We start from the raw sequence: 23621 nt of genomic DNA on the forward strand, positions 1-23621 counted from the left end.
TCCTAAGAGCCTGGGACAGCAGGGTACTGTGAAACTTCTCCAGACACAACAAGCTACTGCATACAGAAACTCATAGAGACACATATGAAACAGAAGCCATGAAGCATTCCCAAGACCAAGCCGGTGAAAATGCCAGCAAGGACTGGGGAGGGGCTCACAAAGTCCCACTCCCTAGCAGAGGAGCTACCCACTGAGGGCCCCTGGGGAGTTAGTGTGCTTTCCCCTAGTAGACTTGCCCATGCTCACTGCAAGAGTCCTAGCACGAGTGCCACTAGGTGTGGAGGTCAGAGGACAGACAGTATGTGGGAGTCAGTTCTCCTTCCACCGTGTCAGTACTGGAGACTGCACTCGAGTCTTCAGACTTAGCAGCACCTTTACCCTCAGAGCTACCTTACCAGGCCTGAATCTGACTTATACGCTGACTAGTCCGCTCTTCGTGAAGTATACCAGAGACCATGCCTTACTATTTGAGGCACTCTAATGGGAACGGGATATCGTCATGTTTTAACTATCATGGGAGATCATGTTACTGTGACTGGCTGTACCACACTCCTTTGTGTCCTGTCCCACCTTTCCTCATAAGATAATTTTACATCATTTTCTATATAGCTGACTACAGAATACGATGTGAGAAATCCTGTGGCCCTCTAGGAGCTAAGCTACATTTTACCGAAGCTACTGAGAAAGCGACTATACAGGCTGTGGCTTATCTGTCAGCCTGGTGCCTGGCTTATGTATCACAGATATGGTAAAAAGCTCATGAAGTCAGGCCCAAGATGGTAGTTTTAGCCATTTTTTTTTTTTTTTTTTTTTTGTTTTTTGTTTTGTTTTCGTTTCAGCCAGGAGAGGTAGACTTGTAGTCCCAACTCTTGGAAGATAAAGTTAGGAGGATCAGCAATTCAAGGCCACTCTCAGTTATCCAGCAAGTTTAAGACCAGCCTCAGTGATCCAGCAAGTTCAAGGCCAGCCTGGGCTTCGTGAGACCCTGTCTCAAAAAGCAAAAGAGATGTCCCAGTGATTTTGAGTGCATCACGGCTTTTCTGGAGGACCTGAGTTCAGTTCCCAGCACCCCTAGTAGGTGCTCACAAACACCTTTAAGTCCAGCTCCTGCAGATCTATGTCCTCTTCAGGGGCACCTGCATTCATATGTATAAAGTAAAGTTAAATTAAATATAAAATTAAATTAAATGTATAAAAAAGAAAATAAAATTAAAAAAAGATTTCCCTATTAAAAAGAGCATATCCTATATCCTACTTTGCTTCTAAACGGTCTTCCCCAGTCCCACTCTTTGTAACGTACATAACAAGCTTAGCCATGTGACCTTCAGTCAATGGAATGTGAACAGACATGCAATTTTCAGAACTTTTTTACTTAAACCTTTTTAATTTTATTATCATTATGTGTATGGAAATGCTCCCATTGGCATGCATGTGGAGGTCAAAGGATAACTTTTGGAGCTGGCTCTCTCTTCCACAGTGGACCCCAGAGATCCAATTCTAGTGTCGGGCTTGTGTGGCGGGCACTTTTACCCACTAGGCCTTCTAGCCAACCAGTCAGTCAAAGCTTTAGACAGACCGTTCATACCACCTGGGTGTTCCTCCTTGAGCTTCTACCTTTCCTTCATGAGATTTTTTAACTTTTAAGATTCATTTGTTTTTATTGTGCATGTGTGTGAGTGTGCACGTGTGCATGTGCACCACGTGTATTGAAGGCACTGGATCCTCTGGAACTGGAGTTACAGACAGTTGTGAGCCACCATGTCGGTGCCAAAAGGATCCTCTGGAAGAGCAGCAAGTACTCCTAACTGCTGAGCCATCTCTTGCCCACCCCACCCCACCCTACATTTTAATTTTTTATCAGTAAATATTTTTGCTTCTGAAAGAAAATAACTTGGAAGGCCTAAAACTATGATACCATAGCCACAGATTTAAAATAATAATCTCTTAATATTAAATACCTAGTCCGAGTTCAAGTACCCAACTATTTCTTTCTTCCCTCCTTCTGAAGTCATTTTACATCCTTGCTTACATCAGATCCATCTAGCCAGGGAAGCCTAACTCCCAGCAGACAGCCCTGGGCGGCTCTCACCCTTGCTGAGAGAAGCTGCTTCCTGCAGTGGGCAGTACTCAGTGGAGACAGGTGTAAGGTGCTGAGAACGAGAGACTCGGGGCTCCGCCCTAAATGAAACACCAGTTATGGTCACCACAGCAGGGATCAGGGACATTGCAACATCAATCAAGAGGAGGCAGGAAGGGTGTAAGAGGCAGAGGACAGGAGGGTGCCGTGACACAGCATCGTCTGGATATGTCATAAGATCACAATCACCCTCACAGGAGCTGTGGTTACGATACAGGCAGGGAAGCCAGACAGGACACAGAAGGGCACAGACGATATCAAGTTCCTACCTTACACTGAGGACTAAGGGAGGGAGAATCACGCTTTACTGAGGAGACACATGGTCCATGGTGGGTTGTTCATGCTCTAGTGGACAGTCCCACACCCATGAACATACTGGCAGCATGAATAAGACTTAGTAGGTATTAGAAACAAACACGAAGCTTGGAGGGAGAAATGTCGCAGGGGTATGAAAAGTTGGAGAGTATGTACCATATTTCATTGTATGATTTAAAAAACTACAAAAGTAAAGTCTTAAAAAGAATACAATGAAATCCACAATATATTCGTTTGTTTAACTCTGTTCCTATTTAATCGTTAGCACATTATTTTCCCATCTTCCTTCCCCATATGATTTGTTTAAAGAATCAGGCTGTTCATCCTGCAGAATCTGCTAGTCTTCTGGAACCTTTTAATTGAAGGTTTCCTTAGCTCCTACGCATCGTCTTCTGGACTTCTCTGAGTACTGACATGGGGATTCTGGGTAAGAACCTGTCCGTGTCACAGATGTCTTGGCAGTCTGATGAAGCCTGCAGGCTTCTCTTAGTATTTTAAACAGGTGAGAAGGAACACATCCTCTTTCTAATAGGGGGAGGGGTGTGACACAGAACCTATGCAGGGTTAAGCAAGGGGACATTAGGTTGCTACCTACTCCAGGGCATTCCGGTTCTCTATTACTCAATTCACTTTGATGGAGAGGATGGGTTAGACAGGGGTAGTAGGGAAGAGAATGTGAGAGTAGTCATATGTATTAATACATATGTAAACTCTAGGAATGAATTTAATGAATAAAACACATACACACAGACTCCACTTTGACAAAATAATTTGAGAGACCCTGCCTCAAAGCAAGATCTAAAATCCTATCCCTGCAAGTCACTAGGTCTAATGATGTGCGTGCTCTGGCTGCTCTGTGAACACACTCAGCTCCGGGGAGGCAGGGGCTTCAGCTGCACAGCACACATCCAGTTGCCTCACCTCTAGTTCTTTGAGGTAGTTAACGGTTGTTTCTTGTCTCATTAAGATGACTAAGTCATGGGGATGCTTCAAGTTCATTGGTGAGTCCACCTACAAGAAAGTAATACATAAGTTAATTAAACTCCCATTTCATTAGTGTCTACTTGGAGGAATAAAGCTTCATTTAATGATTTCAATTGCTGGCCCATCCCATTCTAGTTCATGTAAGCTGCTCAGTAAGTCTGCAGGGGCATTTCCCAAGTGGCTGCATAAAGGGAGGGCTGGGGGCTGCTCAGTGAGCAAAAGCCCAGCAAGTACAGAGTCCTGGGGTTTTCTAGTGCCTTGAGCAAACTCAGGAAGAGAAGTCCTTGGTAACAAACAATGAAATAATTTCCTCTAAATATTTTCCATACCTAGAATAGCAAAAGATACCAGACTGTCTAGATTTGACAGCATGTTTCATATTTGAATAGGCTTGGAAGTGATAAAAAAGAAAATGTTAAAAACAATCAAAGGTGATGTAAGATCAGCGGTACATATGTTACTTAGAGTGCATGCTCTCTGGTTAGCAGATCAGGTGACTAGACTGTTTTCCTGCAATACAGAGGATGAACTCCATACTGGCAGCAAGCTTAGAGATTTGCTCTCGCATTAGCAGGATTATTTACAACATATACTAACATGGTCATCATTAGTACATGATCCTTCACTTAGCCAAACAAACTCCAGGACACTGCAGCATTCTTAAACAGGGAGACACACCTGTAAACAAGGACACTGGCCATGACAGTTTCAGCTGAATAGATATCAGATACTTAATTTCACCAGTGAAGCAACAGAGTCATTGGCTGTCCAATGCAACAACACGAAGTGGAAAATGTAAGAGCTGCAGCTACTGGCCCAAGTATACAAAGCTTCTCACAGAGAGCAAAGAACGCCTGATTGCTTGCATCTTGCCCAGACCTCTAGTAGCAGCTATTCAGTGGAGTTTCCAGACCAAGAACCCAGAGGGCAGGAAGTGTCTCAAACACTGAAGCCCATTGTTTACCTGATATTTGCAGAGTAAGACAGATGAAGGCAACATTTTGGAGCTAGAGAATAATCCTACTTGTAGATTAAGAAGTGCTCACACAGCCAAGACTGCAGGACTTTCCGCACATCCCACTGTAAGGGAAGTGTATTGTGTCTCCTTGAAGCCTTTGGTTTAGCAAAGCTGGAGCAGCCAACAGAGACATCAGGATACAGTGATTAGATGACAGGAAGGGTAGCAACTGACTGCTGGCTCTCCTTCTGAGGTGACAGCAAATGGCATGGAGCTTTCCAGATAAAGGTTAGCCAGGGAAGAGTTATGGCCTGACACATATCTTTATTGCAGTCATTTCCCAATTCTTAAATTCTTAAGTGTTACGGTAATTATCTTGGCAAATGCCAGCATGGATTCTTTTCCTTTTGAGTGCCTCTCCTCAGAATATTACTAGAGTGTCTACTTGACAGCCTGGTGAGTCCTACAGCATCCACTCTACCCATATGTGCTTAGTAGTCTCTATAGGCTGCTCCCCCAACTTAACACTTGGGATTTATGCACTCCTATGTTCTCTCTATAAAATGTGTAAAGAAGTGATAGGATGTCATGATTTTCAGCATGTGAAGTTGCTTAGGACCGAAACCAAGAGGCACTAGAGAGAGGTACTTTAACCCCAGTACGGAGGCCAGGATTATTATGAGTTTGATGCAAGTCTGTGGGCCACATATTGAGACCCTGTCTCAAAAAAATAAAACCAACTGACAACCACATAAACAGAAGGGAATATACTGCACACTAAGATCTTAAAGTTCACTTTAGCTTTTCATCAAGTGACAAATGCCACCATTTTCCACTTCCTGACAGTGCAATAAATGCTCATAGGCCCTGAGTCACAAAGAAAAGGCAGAATTATTTTCACTTGCTCTATTTAAGAAGAGAACTATGAACTATATTTAGAGCAGTTCTACTGCAGGGAAAGGTGAGCTGGCATGTGAAATGTGACTGTGTGGACCGAGCTCTGTGATCGGGAAGGGTGCATTCTCTAGGCCTCCAGGTGACAGTTCACTGTTCTGCAGAAACTCACTTCACTAAAAGACAAAATGTGCCAGGCAATTCCACCATATTCCCTTAGAGTACATTATATGAGTACATGCATCCAATGACGTAGAACCGCAGGAAACATTTTACTCCTATCAAGTGACTTTTACAGACCTCACTTGTGCTTTCTCTAATCAAGATGTTGACTTTTCTTAATGATTTATTTTTATTTTATGTGCATTGGTAGTTCATCTATGTGTATGTTTGTGTGGTATTATAGCCTATAATGGAGTTAGACATGGCTGTGAGCCATCATGTGAATCCTGGGAATTCAACCGGAGTCCTTTGGAAGAGCAGCCAGTGTCCTTAACTGCTGAACCATCTTCCCAGTCCCAAATTGAGACACTGTTCAAAGCCACATCTCCAGTGAGAGCCCGAAGATAGTGGATTCAGTAAGTCCATTCAGCAGCAGATGGAAACCACTTCACTGCCAAGTTAAAGGTGAACATTTTAAACAGAATAACCAATTTAAGTGTAGAAATGTGTGATGTTCTTGGAGGACAAGTTTGAGTCAATCATCAGTGGTCTTTTACAACAGATTATGACACATTTCTGTAGTGACATTAGTTCAAGCCTCATATGCAATGTATTCATATACAGTAATTGTTCTATTTGCAATGATATTCATTTTAACATAGGAAACAACATGCAAACCCACTCTTCTGGTAGCAGTATAAAAACTGACAAACAAAATCTTATAGTATGATGTACTCATTAAAAAATATATTCCCCTTAAGAACTTGAAGCAGAGTATTTTTTTTTTAATTCAGAATTTTCAGTTATATGACACTATCTTGGATAGAATACACTGAAACCTAAGATACTATCATTTCATCTCTACAGAAACCAAATATGGCAGCACTTGCTGTTTATGTCTAGTTTTTGCTGGTTACTACCTAGAATTTCCTTCTTTATCACAACTGCATCCCTGACTTCCTCTTCCCCACATGGGAGCCTTGGCCCATGCACTCTTTTCTATTAGTCACGGTGGTTATTTCTGAGATTTCCTAAGTGAGGTCAGGTGTACTACACTACAGAGACTCTTATCAGAGTGTCTTTTGGGGATGCCTGAGAACGGGCAAACCACATCTATAGCACTTGAAGTTTGTCTGACATGCCAATGAACTGTTTATAATTCAGAAAGTGTTGTGTTATCCCAAATGTTTTGCTAATTTTATTATTTTAATTATTATTATATAATAATAATCTATAATTTATTTATTATTTAATTATTAGAGTGTGTATGGGTGCCCAGAAGTGCCCCATAAGTGACGGTGAGAGGTTCTTTCTTTCCATTGTGTGGGTCCTGGGGATTGAACTCTAAGTGTCAGGCCATTCAGTCCTTTCACTGGTCCAACTTAGCCTAAGTTTCAAAGAGCCTCTGTGAGGGCATCCTTGTGGTTCCTTTAAGAGCTCTGGGATGCCTACTTGTTTTTGTTTTTCAACTTACCTAAGAGAGCATCATCAGAGAGAAGGAATCCATAGTTGAGAAAGTGCCTTCATAAGAGTATAAGGGTTATAAGTTGGTACCCTCCCCGGACAGGTGGTACTGGATACTGTTACAAAGGAGGCTGAGTAATCCCCAAGGAGCAAGCCAGTAAGCAGTGATCCTCCATGGCTTCTGCTTGGGCTCTTGCCCTGTTTAACTTCCTGCCCTGACTTCTCTCAGTGATGGACTGTCATCTCAAAGTGTCAGATGAAATAAACCCTTTCCTCCCCAAGCTGCTTGTGGTCAGGATTGTATCACAGCAATAGAAATCGCAACTGAGACCAGTCTTCTGTGCCACGGCACATAGTGCCTGCACACACTTCTTATGCTTTGACAGAGCTAGAGGACTGGACCAGATGACATTTCTTCTGTGAAGCCAACCATCCTCCTCTTGATCTACCTTAGAGACTGTATTTGCCCCCTGTGCAGTCAAGCACTACATGCACACACTCCTGTACAGTCAAGCACTACATGCACACACTCCCGTACAGTCAAGCACTACATGCACACACTCCCGTGCAGTCAAGCACTACATGCACACACTCCCGTGCAGTCAAGCACTACATGCACACACTCCCGTGCAGTCAAGCACTACATGCACACACTCCCGTGCAGTCAAGCACTACATGCACACACTCCCGTACAGTCAAGCACTACATGCACACACTCCCGTACAGTCAAGCACTACATGCACACACTCCCGTACAGTCAAGCACTACATGCACACACTCCCGTACAGTCAAGCACTACATGCACACACTCCCGTACAGTCAAGCACTACATGCACACACTCCCGTACAGTCAAGCACTACATGCACACACTCCCGTGCAGTCAAGCACTACATGCACACACTCCCGTACAGTCAAGCACTACATGCACACACTCCCGTGCAGTCAAGCACTACATGCACACACTCCCGTGCAGTCAAGCACTACATGCACACACTCCCGTACAGTCAAGCACTACATGCACACACTCCCCCGCACTACATGCACACACTCCCGTGCAGTCAAGCACTACATGCACACACTCCCGTACAGTCAAGCACTACATGCACACACTCCCGTGCAGTCAAGCACTACATGCACACACTCCCGTGCAGTCAAGCACTACATGCACACACTCCCGTGCAGTCAAGCACTACATGCACACACTCCCGTACAGTCAAGCACTACATGCACACACTCCCGTGCAGTCAAGCACTACATGCACACCTCCCGTTGCAGTCAAGCACTACATGCACACTCCCGTGCAGTCAAGCACTACATGCACACACTCCCGCAGTCAAGCACTACATGCACACACTCCCGTGCAGTCAAGCACTACACATGCACACACCCCGTGCAGTCAAGCACCACATGCACACACTCCCATGCAGTCAAGCACTACATGCACACTCCGTGCAGTCAAGCACTACATGCACACACCCGTGCAGTCAAGCACTACATGCACACACCTCCCATACAGTCAAGCACTACATACACACTCCCCCGCAGTCCAAGCACTACATGCACACACTCCCGTGCAGTCACAAGCACTACATGCACACACTCCCAGTGCAGTCAGGCACTACATGCACACACTCCCATGCAGTCAAACACTACATGCACACACTCACGTGCAGTCAAGCACTACATGCTCTCACTCCCGTGCAGTCAAGCACTACATGCACACACTCCCGTACAGTCAAGCACTACATGCACACACTCCCGTGCAGTCAAGCACTACATGCACACACTCCCGTACAGTCAAGCACTACATGCACACACTCCCGTGCAGTCAAGCACTACATGCACACACTCCCGTACAGTCAAGCACTACATGCACACACTCCCGTACAGTCAAGCACTACATGCACACACTCCCTGTACAGTCAAGCACTACATGCACACACTCCTGTACAGTCAAGCACTACATGCACACACTTCTGTACAGCCATGCACTACACTCTGTAACTGCTGTCTATTCTCTTCTTTCTACCTTCAGTGTGTATATGTTCTGAGGTGTATGGTACGTAGTCAACACACTCCTGACTGTGTCTTGATGCCATATTTGCTCCTTGCTCTACTGGAGGTACTAGTGGCTAAGCCTCCATAGGTCAGAATAAGTATGACAACAGGTCCCATGACTAGCTGAATTAATTTATCTTCCTTGTCTGAGCTACTTCCCTATCAGCTGAAAAGACCCAATTAGATGACTTCTAGGTTCTTCTAACTTTTTAACTCTACCTGTCACATTTTTACCAGCCTGACTAACATCTCTGAAAACAAACAAACAAACAAAAACCCCTACTATTCCAACCAACGAGATTTCCATATTTTCAATTTGCCCATATAATCTTTATTTGTTTGGAGCAAAGGGGATTTACAGAGTTGCTTTAAAAGTTTCTTCTGGCACTGAAGAGATGGCTCCATCAGTACAGTGTTTACTATGCAAGCATGCAGACCTGAATTCAAGCTCTAGTCTATAAAGAAAGCTGGGAGTGGGGGTGTGTACTTATAAGGTGGAAACAAGTAGAGCCCAGGGGCGTGTAAGCAGAAAACAGCAGGCCTTGAAAGAGATCCTGTCTAGAAAAACAAAAGGTAATGTCAACCAAGGAACAACACTAGAGGTTGATCTGTGACTTTCACACATAACCCTTCCACAAAAGCACTAGTGCACACATGCATGCATATGCATGCATACACATATGCACATATACATAGACAGACAGACAGACACACACACACACACACACACACACACACCACCAACTTTTTGTTAACTGTCCATTTGATCTAATTAAGCAGTGGCTATTTCTAAGTAGTAGTTGTTCATTGTGTCATGCAAAGTTCTTTGCCCTACAGCTCTTAATTACCACATACCACATGTATGTCTGGTGCCCAAGGAGGAACTGGAGTTATGAATGGTTGGGCGCTGCCATGTGGGTGCTGGGAACAGAACCTAAGTACTCTGCAGGGCATGCAATGCTTTTAACTGCTGAGCCGTCTCTAGCTGCATGGGTTTTAATTCTAACAAAGTTCAAGCCTCCCCCCCCCCATTCTAACTAATCATTGTACTTCAAATACAAACAATATAGATAGAACCGAGAAAAGATTCAAAAGCACTTGAAATCTCACTTTGGAAGTTATCTACTGTTAGATGAATCATGAGAACTTCTACCTCCCCACTGCTATGCAGATATCTTCACAAATATGGGAACATGAGCTTTGTGGCATGACTCAGTGGGTAAAGACACTTGCCAACTCTGATGAAATGGCTTCCATCACTGGCCACAGACATGGACGAATGAGAAAACCTGCTGTGGAAAGTTTTCCTCTGATCCCCACATGAGTACATGGCATGTGCATGATTCATGTAGTCCTCTCCAACAGTCAACTAACCAATCAACCGATGTAATGATTTTTAAAAATGGGAACAATTAGTGTGTTACACCGTTCCCTAGCCCACTCCTCTGCCCACTCTATTGGACATCTGTCCCAGTGAATACAGATGGATCACTAATCTTACTTATTCTGTGTATTTGTGGCAATGTGTATTTGTGTTCATGTGCATGTGAAGACCAGGGGGCAACTTCAGGTATCACTCCTCATGTAAGAGCACCTTATTTTCTGAGACAGGACTTCTTACTGAGTTTGTGACTTACAAATTAGGCTACTCTGGTTAACCAAGCAGTTCCAGGGATCCTCCTAGTTCTGCCTCTGGCATTTCTACGGTGCTGGGACTACAAGCATGTGAAGTTCTACTACAGTTGGCTTTTTATGTGGGTGCTGGGGATCGAATTTAGGTCCTCACACTTGCAAAGCAAGCACTCTTCTAACCAAGCTATCACCACCTCATCTCTCCTCTCTCTCTCTCTCTCTCTCTCTCTCTCTCTCTCTCTCTCTCTCTCTCTCTGGGCTTCTATATTAGCCTTTCACACTTAAAAACATTCCTCCTGCCTCACTCTAGATTTGATAGGTTAAAGCATGTTCTGGGTAGTGGGGCTCTAAGTTATTTGTTATTTATGTTTCCAGTCTTCAACAATAAGTAAATATCACCTAAGTTTATAAAGAAAATGTCTACCTAAAAGTATGTTATCTTTGGTAACATCAAACTTGAGAGTGCTGGGAAACAAATTCGTTTTATTCAACTTTAAACAAACTGTAATGACAAGCAAAATCTCTGGTAGGAGAACAGCCTAACAGCTTTCTCTTAGGTATCCATAAAGACAGTTCTTGTCACAGATGGGGGTCCAAGAAAAAGACCTCAAAAAATGCTCAGCTAGTGTCTTTTTTGGACCGTACTCTCTCTTCAAATCATATCTGAAATTGAACTGCAGTCTATTGCTATTGTCAAAGAACTGGCCAAGGAAGCTTTGTACCTATAATGCTAGCCATGCACAACATTTGGGAATCAGCATGAGTTTTAAAGGGATGGGCTAAGGCAGGCAGAATGTCCACCCAACTCTCTCTCCAAGTTAAGCCATCATGGACTTCTGTCTTCTTTCAGGTTTGGAGAACTGCAAGTTCAAAATACCAGTCCAGATTTACTGCCTAAGAATCTCTTCATAGAATCCTGGCTATAAGTGTGAAAGCTTGCACTCGCATGTGTGTGTGTGTGTGTGTGTGTGTGTGCGCGTGTGTACATGTGCTCAAGTGCAATTTCTGAGTGTTTTTAAATGTACAGGCATATGCATGTGCATCCTGGAAGGTAGGGGCCAACCTAGAGTGCTGTTCCTAAGGACAGCCATCTCCTCTGTTTTGTGGGAAAACCTAGAGTGCTGTTCCTAAGGACAGCCATCCCCTCTGTTTTGTGGAAAGTCTCTCACTGATGAGGCTAGGCTGGCTGGCCAGCTCCAGGGTTTCTCCAGTCTCTACCCTCAGGACAACGGGAATACAAGTGTGTATGCCTGGCTTTTTACATGGGTGCTGGGGCCTACGCTTGAATCTTTATGTTTGTGCAGCAAGCATTTTAATGGATGGAGCCATCTTCCTAGCCTTTGAGCATACACTTTGTTAAGACAACTGTTTTGCTATAATTTTTGCTGCTAGAGAACTTATAAAATATCTTAGTGAGAAAGTTAAAACCAGTCTCAGTTTGAATAATTATCAAGCATCAAACTAAAAACAAACTTAAACACAAGTACTGAATCCTGCCCATCACATGGACTTCATGGCCACTATTCTTTGAAGTCTACCCTCAACTAGATTTTATTTTCTTGTTATTGCAGTGTCTAGAAACCCTGGTTGTAAAACTGCCTATTCTTGCATCGTTCAGACATATGACATGTACTGTATAGCTATTACCTAGATGTGAATATTCATAATGTTGTAGCCAATTTGTAAGAACATTCGTGTCAAACAATGTCTTCCTGATTGACAAGCAAGACAACATTTCCAACATAAACAGCAGAAGCACACGTCTTAAGTATATTTTAGAATTTATGCGACAGGGAACATATATAAACAACACACTTTCCTCTAGACTATTTGTAACTTTACAACAAAAATAAAATGTTGGACAAGATGACAAGAGTCATGGATAATTTCTGTATTTGTCAAGCTCTTGTAAACATGTATGGAAACAATGTAGCTGGCTCTACTGTTATTTTTATTCCTCTTTCTGACAGGCTGGCCTCAAACTCCTATGTAGCTAAGGTTGAATGCGAACCTCTGGTTTTCCTGCTTCTCCCTCCTAATTGCTGTTTATATTAAAGATGCTGTTTTATACGTACCTCAGATGTGACTTTAATTCAAGCAGTAAATAAGTACTGAGGGCAGCAGCAGGCAGAATAATGCCCAACCAAGGTGACCATGCTCTGATCCCTAACCTTGTGAATATATTATGCTATATGGCAAACGAGAATTAAGATGTCAACCAGATGAATGGTTGTTAATCAGACCATCTTAATTAAGACAGAGAACACAGCTTGGATATCAGGTATATATATATACAGAGTAATTATATGGACCAGGGAACACACACCACACCACACACGCACACACACAGTGGGGGTAGACAGGGAGAGAAAATGAGGTCAGAGGGATGAACTACAGCTGATTTTGAAGTTGCAATGAAAGTGGCCCAAGAGCCAAGGCATACTGGCAGCTATTAGAAAAGCATTAGAAAAGGTGGCCTTGCCCATAGCCTCCAGGAAGGAAGGCACACAGTACTCCTGTTCTCGGGACTATGCTTGTAAGTTTCAGGATGGACTTGTAGTTTCCTTACCTAGTTATTTGGAGAGCAATAAATCTGGGTTGTTTTAAACCATTAAATGTGTTATTTTTAATATTTTATATATATTCCCTGAATATATATATATATATATATATATATATATATATATATATATATATACCATGTACCAAATGTGTAAAAGCACCCACTAAAGTCTAGATAGAATACCAAGTGTGAGCTTTTTTTTTTCTTTTCTTTTCTTTTTTTTTTGGAGCTGGGGACCGAACCCAGGGTCTTGGGCTCTACCACTGAGCTAAATCCCCAGCCCCCAAGTGTGAGCTTTTAAATTCCCAGTGAGATAACTGGATTACTCAACTCCTAGAAAAGACATTACAATCAGTGCACAGCACTGGGCCATGCTGTTACTGAGGTGACAGGAAACTCAATGGCTTGGGGATGACTTTGCTAGATTGTGCTGGAAATCCTAAAGAGAGGCAATGGATGTAGTTCAATCTCATAATTAACTGCTTAGGGGATGAAATCAACATGACAGATTTCTTTTACTGCAATCCCAACTGGTACGAAATACACATTAACGATAAAGTTTAAATTTTTCTAGGAAGACATGAAAATGAAAGTGAAGGTTGCTTTTTAAAGCTTGCCACGCCTACTGATGGCCACTGTGCTGTTTAACCAAGGGCAATGCAAGGTCTTTTGCTTAAGTCAGATTGTGAACAAAGGTTTTACACATCCCAAATACTGTTGCTTATTTTCAAATGCTGGCACAATCCTTTAGCACAATAATTTGCCAATACCTAGGAAGATTAAGAATAGTAAACACTTGGAACCAGTTAACTCCATTTCTAAGAATTCATCTTACAAATAGACCAATGCCAAGATATACATGTGACCACACTCACCTTCCTGCCACAGTATTGACAGGAAAAAACAAACCCTGGAGAATCTAAGTGCACTGGGAAAATACGCTATAGAATATTCACACAACTGACTGAACCAAGGAGGAAACATTTCTATTGTGGACAGATGCCTTGGTTTTAAGCTAGCAAGTTAATCATCAAACACAATGTTCCCAATTGTATGTTTAAAAAAGAAACTCACACATAGGAACTTTGAGGATGAACATTCACTGTGATGTGGCCAGGCAGCATCTTCTACTCTTGTTCAGAGACGCTGTGCTTCTAGAGAAGACTTAGCTTGTCCAAGCCTTTTGGTTTTAATAGGGAGAGACAACAAATTCTCTTGTAACCTTCAACTAAACAGTCACTGTTCAAGACCACTGAAATGATAGTGGCCTTTGAGTATGCTGGCACAAGTTATAGTGCAGGTAAAGATAATGTATGTGCCCACACACTATTTTCACTTATTCAGTATTCCCTGAATATATATATATATATATATATATACCATGTGCCAAGACTGGTTTTGGTTCTGAGGTTACTTCATTGAAGAAAACAAAGCCGCTGCCTTTTTGTATAGACAGGCAATATAATGTAAATGCTGTAATATCAGCAGTGGTCACTATGAAGGATAAAGCAGAGGAAGAATACAGTGAGGAAGAGATGACGTTTCAGACATGTAAAAAAGGTGTCATGTGAACAGACCTAGAAGGAGAGACAGGCTGAGCTATGAGTGCATCTGAAGAGGGAGGGAGGTGCAAAGGCAGACACACAGCACATCACCTAAGAAAGAGAGTGGGGCCTGAGGTGGAGAGGTAGCCAGGACTCAGGTCGTTCAGGCCTTGTAGGATAGATATAGCGGAGCCCAGATTTTCGTCTTCAAGTGTGATGGCAAAGCACTGGAAGGTACTCGTGTTCTCTGCTTCCTACCTATCTTAGAGTGACACGGCCACATGTGTTTAAAGACAAAACAAACCATTTTTAATGATTCTGGGAGAACGGATTACCTGGGGCACAAGTGAAGCAAGAAGACCAGTTAAGAACTGGCATCAGAGCAGGACTGAGGCAGAGTTAGTCTGGACTAGGCCTGCAGAGCGGAAGTGGAAAGACACAGCTCAGTTGGGAAGCACTTTGGAAGTAAAGGTGATAGATTATCTTTAGGCTGGGTATGAAATAAAGAATGAAAGAGTGAAGAAAAACGCCAGTATCTGGGGTCACAGCAATTTGGTGAATGGAAGAAGTCTGGGGTGCAGTTGGGTTCAGGATCTGCTGTACATGAGAAGCCATTCTGAGTGGAGGTGCCCAGGAGTTATGGAGTTCAGATGAGCCGTGGAAGGCATCAACAGGTCAAGTTTATGGCAGGAGGCTGCATGAGATGATCAGGTAGGGCACTGAGGCAGCACAGCAGCCAGCAGTCATCAAGGAAAGAAGGGTCCAGCAGAAAAAAGGGGAAAGTCATGGTCAGGGGGCTCAGAAGAAAAACAGAATCTGTCTTGGCAGCCATGGAAAGTAAATAGTTCAGTAAGGTGCGAGGTTGCCACTAGGCTGCTAAGAGGTTAAGCTGAGATTACCGAGAACTGAGTTTGGCAATGAGGGAAGCCCTGGTGTCCTGACAAGTGCTGACTAGACTGCTTTAGAGAACAGAAGGAATGAAGTCTGTACATACAGGACTCTCAAGTGACTGGCTATAGAACCACAAACAGGAGCTTCTGTTTTAACTTTTGCCATCAGGGCTGTATAACTGAGACACAGGTACTGCTCTCCACATTTGGGAGTGCAAAGCTATGCTAATTTTTGACTCGGCCTGCTGGCAAGCCGTCATACTTCTCACTGCCAGCACGCCTTCTGTTCGCTTCCAGCAGGGTTGCCTCCAAACTACAACAGCTGCTGGGCCCACAGCTGATTGTAACCCCTGCTCGGCAGTGTAGCTGTCAGCCCTGTCTACACTGCCTGGCTTTCTCATTCTTCTCTTTTACTTTTCTTGTTCATTTTTTTCTCATCTCTTCTCTACATATTTACATGTCTGGGCAAGGCAGCTGATCCTCTGTGTATAACACCAGTGACAGAGAGGATGCTCTCTCTTGCAGAGCATAACCTGATGAACAGCACACAGACCAGAGCGGTTCCTGAGATTCCAGCCCTTTTCAACTATTCCAAGCCCCTTCTGAGAGTCAAAGGGCTGACTGATTGATGGGTCACTTGAACCTTTGATTTTTTTCCCACAAGTCTGAAGCTTCCTACAGTTGAGCACTGGCTTCACACAGGCAATTGTAAATGTTTAAGAGGCCGAATCTACTTATCACACCTGCTTGCGTCAGCCAATCAGCAGTTAATGAGACGTTGCTGCCTGTGTGTTCTGACAGTGTAGGAGATGCTGAAGCTGTAGAGGTGGATGTATCCAGTCTCTCCCTGAAGCTATGCGGTGGTCTAGGCTAAAGTTGGTCACAACATGAGTCAGTAAATGCTCTCAGAAAGAAATTCATCATGCTATGAAACATAAACAAAGGAAATGACACAAAAGTTGTGAAGTCCGAGTTAGTCAGATGAGGAACATGTGCAACAGACAGAATCGAGAGAGAACACAGCATCCCTAGGGATGCTTACAACAATAAAGAGAGCAATGTGAGTGCACATGCACATTTGTGTGTGTGTGTGTGTGTGTGTGTGTGTGTGTGTGTGTGTGTGTGTGTGTGTGATACTGAACTAAGGGTTAGGTATTCAAGGATGACTAGATAGAAGCTAGGGAGAAGGGTTAGGTTAGAAGTTATGGAAGAATTTGGGCCATATCCTGTGCACATCATAACCAGGTATAATGGCTATTCCTGGGTGTCAACTTGACTTTATCTGGAATGAACTACAATCCAGAATGAAGGGCTCACTGGCGATCCAGATCTTGAGGCTGAAATACATAGTTTTCTGACCTAGATCTTGGCCTAGAGATCCTGAGGCATAGTGGCTATGAAAAGCTTAGGCCCAGGTATGGTAGTAAGCTCTTTAATCCCAGGAGACTGAAGCAGGGAGATCTCTGAGTTCAAGGTCAGCCTGGGACAAAACAAGTCCCAGATCCAGGGCTGGTGGTACACACGGTTAATCTGGGCCACACCTTCTGCTGGAGAGCTACACAGGGACACTGGAAGAAGGAAGATTCGCTCTTCTTTGCCCGCTTGCATTTACTTGCCAGCACATCTGTTGGAATCTACTTCTACAGAAGAGCAGCTGAAACAAAACAACTACTTCACGGACTGAGCAACTACTAGGCCCTTGGACTTCCCATTCCCAGCTGCCCAGTGTTGGGGTAGTTGGACTACAGACTGCAAGTCATTGCAACAAATTCCTTTACTATATATGAAGAGACATTCCATAAGTTCTGCGACTCTAGAGAACCCTGACATGGCCAGGTGATGTTTCTTAAGAGTGCAAGAACTGAGCTTAGTCATCATGCAGATCCTCTTAGACCTATCCAACTCCTCACCATCTGACCAAAACCAAATTGCACATCCACTTCTAACCTACTGAGGAGCAGTGCGGTGGGACTTTGGCCTCTCTGTCAGTCCTATGTGGTATATCTCACTTAGCAAGCATGCTTTGCCAAGGGATGCTTTTGTGTGTCAGCACCATCAGGAACCTCACTGTGAGTGATGGAAAGCATCTGTGTTCCCCAGACATCTGCCTGACTAAAGGCAATGATCACACCATCACCAAATAAACTCATGCTTATTTGAGCCCCCTCACCTCCCACTGTCACCGGACCTAAATTTACTATGAGATACTTGGCTAAAATAACCTAAATGGGAAGAAAATGGGTTGGATGAGCCCTCACTTCCACATTTGCTCTTCTGTTTCCCTCTACTCCTCCACTTATTGGTGTGATGAGAAGAGAAGCATGCACTTCAAATATACAGCATGAAATGCTTGCTATTGTAGATGAATATGCTTGTAATTATCGTCACTACTAAATGCTACACATTAGATGTAGACTAGAGGCTACTAAGTTGTAACACGTATGATTTAAGAATCCCTTCCCCACAAAAATACTCTTTTCCCCTAAATTTAAAACTTGATGGTTCTAACTTTAGAGGAGAAGGAAACAGTGATCAAGAAAATAAATGCTACAATGTTATGAGACAGCAGGTGACAACAGTGATTCTTACTGAAAGCTAAGACCTCCATTTCTGAAGAGAGATTATCCAGAAGCATTATACGTGGTGCCAGAAGCACAACTTCTTGGCTGAACAAGTCTACACACTGACAGCCAGATTTCCAGAGTTCATCTGATAAGAGATGATATGGCCCACTATAAAGTTCAAAGTTCAAAGTCATCCTACAGAGTGAGTCTGAAGTTAGCTTGAGATACAAGAGAACCTTTCTAAAACAAACAAACAAGCAAACAAACAAACAACCCCAAATCAAAAACCAAAAACCAAGCAAGCAAGCAAGCAACCAAAAAAACCCTAAAGAAACAGAATGCTAGAGAGTGCTGAGGGTTGCAGCCTAATTCCAAAATTTATTTAACCTCAGCTGCAAGTGAATTAGCAGGAAACTTGGAACAAACAAACAAACAAACAAGCACACCTAGGCCTGAGGGGTACTCCTATAATTTTGAAACTTGACAGGTGGTGGCTGGGTGAGTTCAAGGTCAGCCTCTGTTACATAGTAACTTTGAGGAAAGCCCAGGGTGCACCAAAGCATCCCTTGGCAAAGCATGCTTGCTAAGTGAGATATACCACATGGGACTGACAAAGAGGCCAAAGTCCTATGGCGCTGCTCCTCAGTAGGTTAGAAGTGAATGTGCAATTTGGTTTTGGTCAGATGGTGATGTGATTATATTTAAATTAAAAATAAAGATATTCAAAAATATTGTCTAGAAGCTTATTCTTCACAAATTCAGCCAGCAAAAGCCTCAGCTCTGATTATAAAGAGGTTGCCTACCAAACCATTCAGAAGTGTGTGTGTGTGTGTGTGTGTGTGTGTGTGTGTGTTGAGACAGGGTCTCATGTAGCCCAGACTTGTCGTGACTTTGCTATATGTATATGTATATAGTCAAGGATAACCAACCACTGACTCTCTTGCCTCCACACTCCAAGTGCTGGGATTACAGAGGTGCAACACTAAACTGAAGCCCCATTTCAACACCAAGGATGAGGTAAGGTTTTCTTGGTCTAATTACACAGTAGAGCCTCACGCTAACTGGTTAATAACACACAGTCATCTAGTTCACAGACTGACTCCAAGCTAAGAACCCTTCCTTAAATAAAGTGAGATAAAAGTTGGGATCATTAGTTTTGACAGTTTGATTCAATCTAGAACCACTGGGGAATCTTGATAAGGGATTATCTAAATTAAATTAGCCAGTGGGCATGGCATGTCTCGATTTTGTTAACTGAGATGGGAAGACCCATACCCCGTGGGTAGCATTTTTCCCTGGGTTTGGGGCCTGGACTTTATGAAAGTGGATAAAGTGAGCTGAGCACAGCATATATGTTACCTCATTGTTCTTTCTAACTATAATATGAGTAGTTGCTTCAAACTGGCCACTTTAAGTCTACCCTGACAGGGTGTCTTATCACAGCAACAGGAAAGAAAATGAAGACAGATGGTCTTTCTGGTTTCCAGGTACCAGGAAGGTTTTGTGTGTGTGTGTGTGTGTGTGTGTGTGTGTGTGTGTGTGTGTGTGTGATTCTAGAACCCAAAGGTGAGAAAAAGCTCACAATTGTGGACAGCCTTTTTCTTAACCTCTCTCTGTCTATGGTGGGAAAGAAACAGAAAATGGGACATTTTCTTCGCATTCTCCAGCTCCAGAACTCCTTGGGAGTTCAGTGGTAGGAGATGTGCTTCTTAGCTGAGGTAGGAGATATGGAAGAAATACTGATTCCCCACGGCATGCCAGCAGCAGCTCCGGCTCACAAGGCAAAGAGGCCGCCTGCTGGAATGTAGTTCTGTCTGAATGAAGCCCAGCGGAACCCACCAAAGGACAGGGGCTTTCTAACCTTGCATATTCACAAGCCTGGAGTACAGAAATAGTCGGTATCCATCTTTAAGGTCTACTAAGGCTTGTGATACAAAAATTCAATAAATACACTCTTGTCCTGGTAAAGATTCCATGCTGTACTTTAACTACAACAATGGAAATGTCCATATTTAAATGTGTACTTTAAGCAATTTTGATTTTTTTCTTTGAAAGACAGGATCTCACCATGTAGCTCTGGCTGGCTTGGAACTTGCTATATAAGTAAGCCAGGTTAACTGGCTTCAAGCTCTGAGATTCACCTGCTTCTATCGCCTCAGTGCTGGCTAACTGTGTGCCACCACAGTTAGCTCTAATTCTCACTTTTAATTCATATAAAAATCCCCATATTTGCTGTGGAAAATGACTCATGCTGTGGAAAATCATGACACATATAATTTTTAAAAGTTTAAATATTAGAATTCAAGTAATCAGAAAGACATCACCACTCTATATGTTCTATAGCAGTTTGCCCATAGATCCTCCTTGATGTTAGAGTATTTTACAACTGAAACTACACTTCTGCCCTCAATCAGGTAACAGAACCAAGAACCAAGCAGTAGAAATTAAATATGTCACTTAGGATACAGTATACTAACCGAATCCTAACTATGTTTCCAAATTTACAAACAGAACTACTGTATCCCAAATTGGTGTAGTAATGTATACCCAAACGTGACCACTGACTGCAATGTAAACTATGTTTATTAGATTTTGCCTGAATCCCCTTTATTGCCAGGAAAGGACATAGGAGTTATTCACAGTTACTGGAGTCCAACTCCAATGCTGCCCACCACATCCAATACCTACTTTATTTATTTGTACGTGTTTCCTCTTAGATTAACCCCACCCTTTTACTCCTACGGCCCCCCCTTACCCCCAGTTGTTACATGTTGTCATCAACTTTATTTGTTATAGAGCAAAAGTTCATGGCTGCGAACTCAATGCTGCAACTGTTAATGTGCAGTGAAGAATTGGAAAAGTCAAAGGAAGGGCCGTTAAAAAAAAAAAAAAAAAAAAAAAAAAAAAAAAAAAGAAAAAAAAAAAACAAATAAAAAGGCTTGCTTTCTTATCTTTAAGTCTAATTACTGAAGGGATGACTTGGCAGAGATTCAGAAGATCTGGCAAGTTACTAATATCCCTATATCCCCCTCTAAGAAATAGATCCAACGTGCAAAAGAAGGCATTTTTCAAAAGAACAAAACCAAAGCCGATTTTACTTTCCCACTGCAATACTCAGCATATAAATAATCCATCTCCATTAATTAGCCTTCACTTTTTAGATGGGTTGCTTTTTCAGCTGAGTGGCAGGACACCAAAATGGGAAGGAGAAGTCAATGTCATAGAGTATAAATAGCTGTGGCCAGAAACAATATATCAAAAGAGCCAATAGGAGAAGGGCTCCCCAAATTACAGCATAAGTGACTGAATTCAATGAGGGCCTCAGAGCAAACCACAGACAGCAAACAAAAGATGAAAACAATGAAGATGCAGGATTTCTAATTTTATGTCGAAAAGACAGCCTTACTGTATTTTCTAGGGGTTCTGACATTTTTTAAAGTCTCAGCTGGAGGTTAATGAAAATTAACTTGGATCTTAATATCCATGAAAAATAAACCCTTTAAAACGGGAGTCAGATATAAATACACTCGAGGAAAGAGTATAACGGAAACAAAAAGGGCTGGCGTTTTAAAAATTTTGTTTAGATTTGCTGCATTGTTAAATGTCTCATCTTAAATATAAACCCTGAAATGTGTTTCTATAGTTAATCGAAAGGATCAGTTATCTCTCACGACTTTGTTTAAAACACTAGAGTCAGTATGCTTAAATTGCATGGGGTACACACTTCACTTTTTATATGTCTCCTGGACATTTCCTGATTGTTGTCAAGCGCTGGAAGTCATTAAGTTTACAAGATTCTGTGGTGAAGCACGCGCACCCGCGCGCACACACACGTAGTCCTTAAGCATCAGCACCAAGAACGAAAAGGCAGGCATCAGAAAGTTATGTAAGAAAAGCGGTCACTCCTCTGAGAAATCAGTTCAAGCATAGGTAATCTACTAAACTGCATGTGCAGAGTGCCGGGCTGGGTCACAGGAACTAGGAAGCAAGGTAAAATACATCGGGAAATGAGGGCACTTAGGAGCTGAATGATGCAGGCACCGCCACCAGAGGCATCTTCTGGCATTCCTTCAGAAGGAGCAAGAATGGGTTGTCTTTAAAGAGCCCCTAATGATCTGGCTAACGGCACAGCCTCAAATCATCACATAGTGAAACAATTCCCACCAAGAGAGAGACAAGGCTGGAGGAGTCACATTAAGCGATCCATCCATTCACTTATGCTGCCCTGGCTGTCACCGGCCTGGGACTGGCGTACTCCCCGGCACTGCCACCTGCTTTCTACTTCCTCGGGGAGAGGTGGTGGCCCGCTCAGGTCCTGGCCCAGAGGCTCCAAAGGCAGAACTAATGATGATTATGTGATTCCTAACCCCGGAGCTTAAGTCTCGGTTCCCCAGGGTCGGTTCCGGGACGGCGCGCGGCCCCACCGTGGAAGGCTGAGAAGTTCCCCACGGCGGAGCTAGGGCAAGGGGACCTGAGGGGAGGGGGCGGCGCCAGATCTGAGCGTAGGAAGCCTCGGCCCGTGGGCCGGGACCGTGGGAAGGCAAGCTGGGGGCGGGGCCGCGCGGAGCTACACAGGGGCCCGGCTCCGGGATCCCCTCTCCGGGCGCCGGTAGAGAGGGGGCACCCTGGCCGCTACCTGCTGTTGGATCTTCCCGTCCTCCGTGACGACCCAGTGCGTAGTGGCCAAGGCCCCTCGAGCCACCACGCTCAGCAAAGCGGAAAGGCTGATAAGCCAACCTGGGCCGGAGCAAGATAGCAGCTCGAACCGGCCGCGGACCCCTATTGCCGCCGCCATCTTGCCCCCCCGGCCCCGCCGCTCACACCGGAAGCGGAAGCTACTACTTGCGGTCCGCCATCTTGGGGAGGTCGCCTCTGGAACTGGAGGAGGAGCCCGCGGAGTGTCTCGGAGTCAGTACCCGTCTCTTTACCCTCGGCTGGGGGAGCCGGTCCTGTCACACCTCCGAGATGGGAACTGCTTTTTAGTTATCGTTTTCCTGTAGCCTATATGACCTCCAGGCGTGGGAACCAGTGAAGAGAAAATAATAGACTAGGTGGAGATTGAGCAGAAGTGAGAAGTCGGTGGAGGTAATTTTTAAAAAGTTAAGTAGTGTTACTGCAATAAAAGTTATACTTTCCAACTATTTGAGAGAGGCTTTTTTTTTTTTTTAAATAAGGCTCGTAATGGAGTGTCCAGCGGCGCAGTAGTACTGTAATACATGTCACACATCGAATTTTAAAAATAGCTCGTTATCAAATACAAAATAGCAGTTCATGACAAGATACGCATATATGATCGGCATTCTTTCTCTTCCTAAATTTGGAAAGCGATGTGTACTTACAGATCATTTACATCCGGTGTAGCCAGATTTCTGGGTCTTAACAGTAGCACGTGTCTTGTGGACTTTGGTGGGCAGCTCTAGTCTAAGGGGTACCCAGGCGTAGAGCCCAGATATTG

The 23621-nt window shown here is 43.6% G+C and overlaps 1 protein-coding gene across 4 annotated transcripts in view; it reads right to left on the reverse strand.

The window, feature by feature from the left end:
- Ttc17 (tetratricopeptide repeat domain 17) overlaps positions 1-23222 on the reverse strand; it is a 105119-nt gene extending 81897 nt beyond the window's left edge. For 2 of the 4 annotated variants that reach the window (XM_032903774.1, XM_032903773.1), the window contains exons 1-2: positions 22803-23222; positions 3374-3463 (exon numbers count right to left, since the gene is read on the reverse strand). In XM_032903774.1, the coding sequence (XP_032759665.1) occupies positions 3374-3463; positions 22803-22961 (249 nt within the window). In that variant the 5' untranslated portion in view covers positions 22962-23222. The remainder of the gene's footprint in view (positions 1-3373; positions 3464-22802) is intronic. The other 2 variants (XM_032903772.1, XM_032903771.1) reach the window with 2 other exon arrangements.
- Between the last annotated feature and the right edge of the window lie 399 nt (positions 23223-23621).

This window comes from Rattus rattus, chromosome 5 (assembly GCF_011064425.1).
Source record: "Rattus rattus isolate New Zealand chromosome 5, Rrattus_CSIRO_v1, whole genome shotgun sequence".
NCBI classification, from domain to species: Eukaryota; Metazoa; Chordata; class Mammalia; order Rodentia; family Muridae; genus Rattus; species Rattus rattus.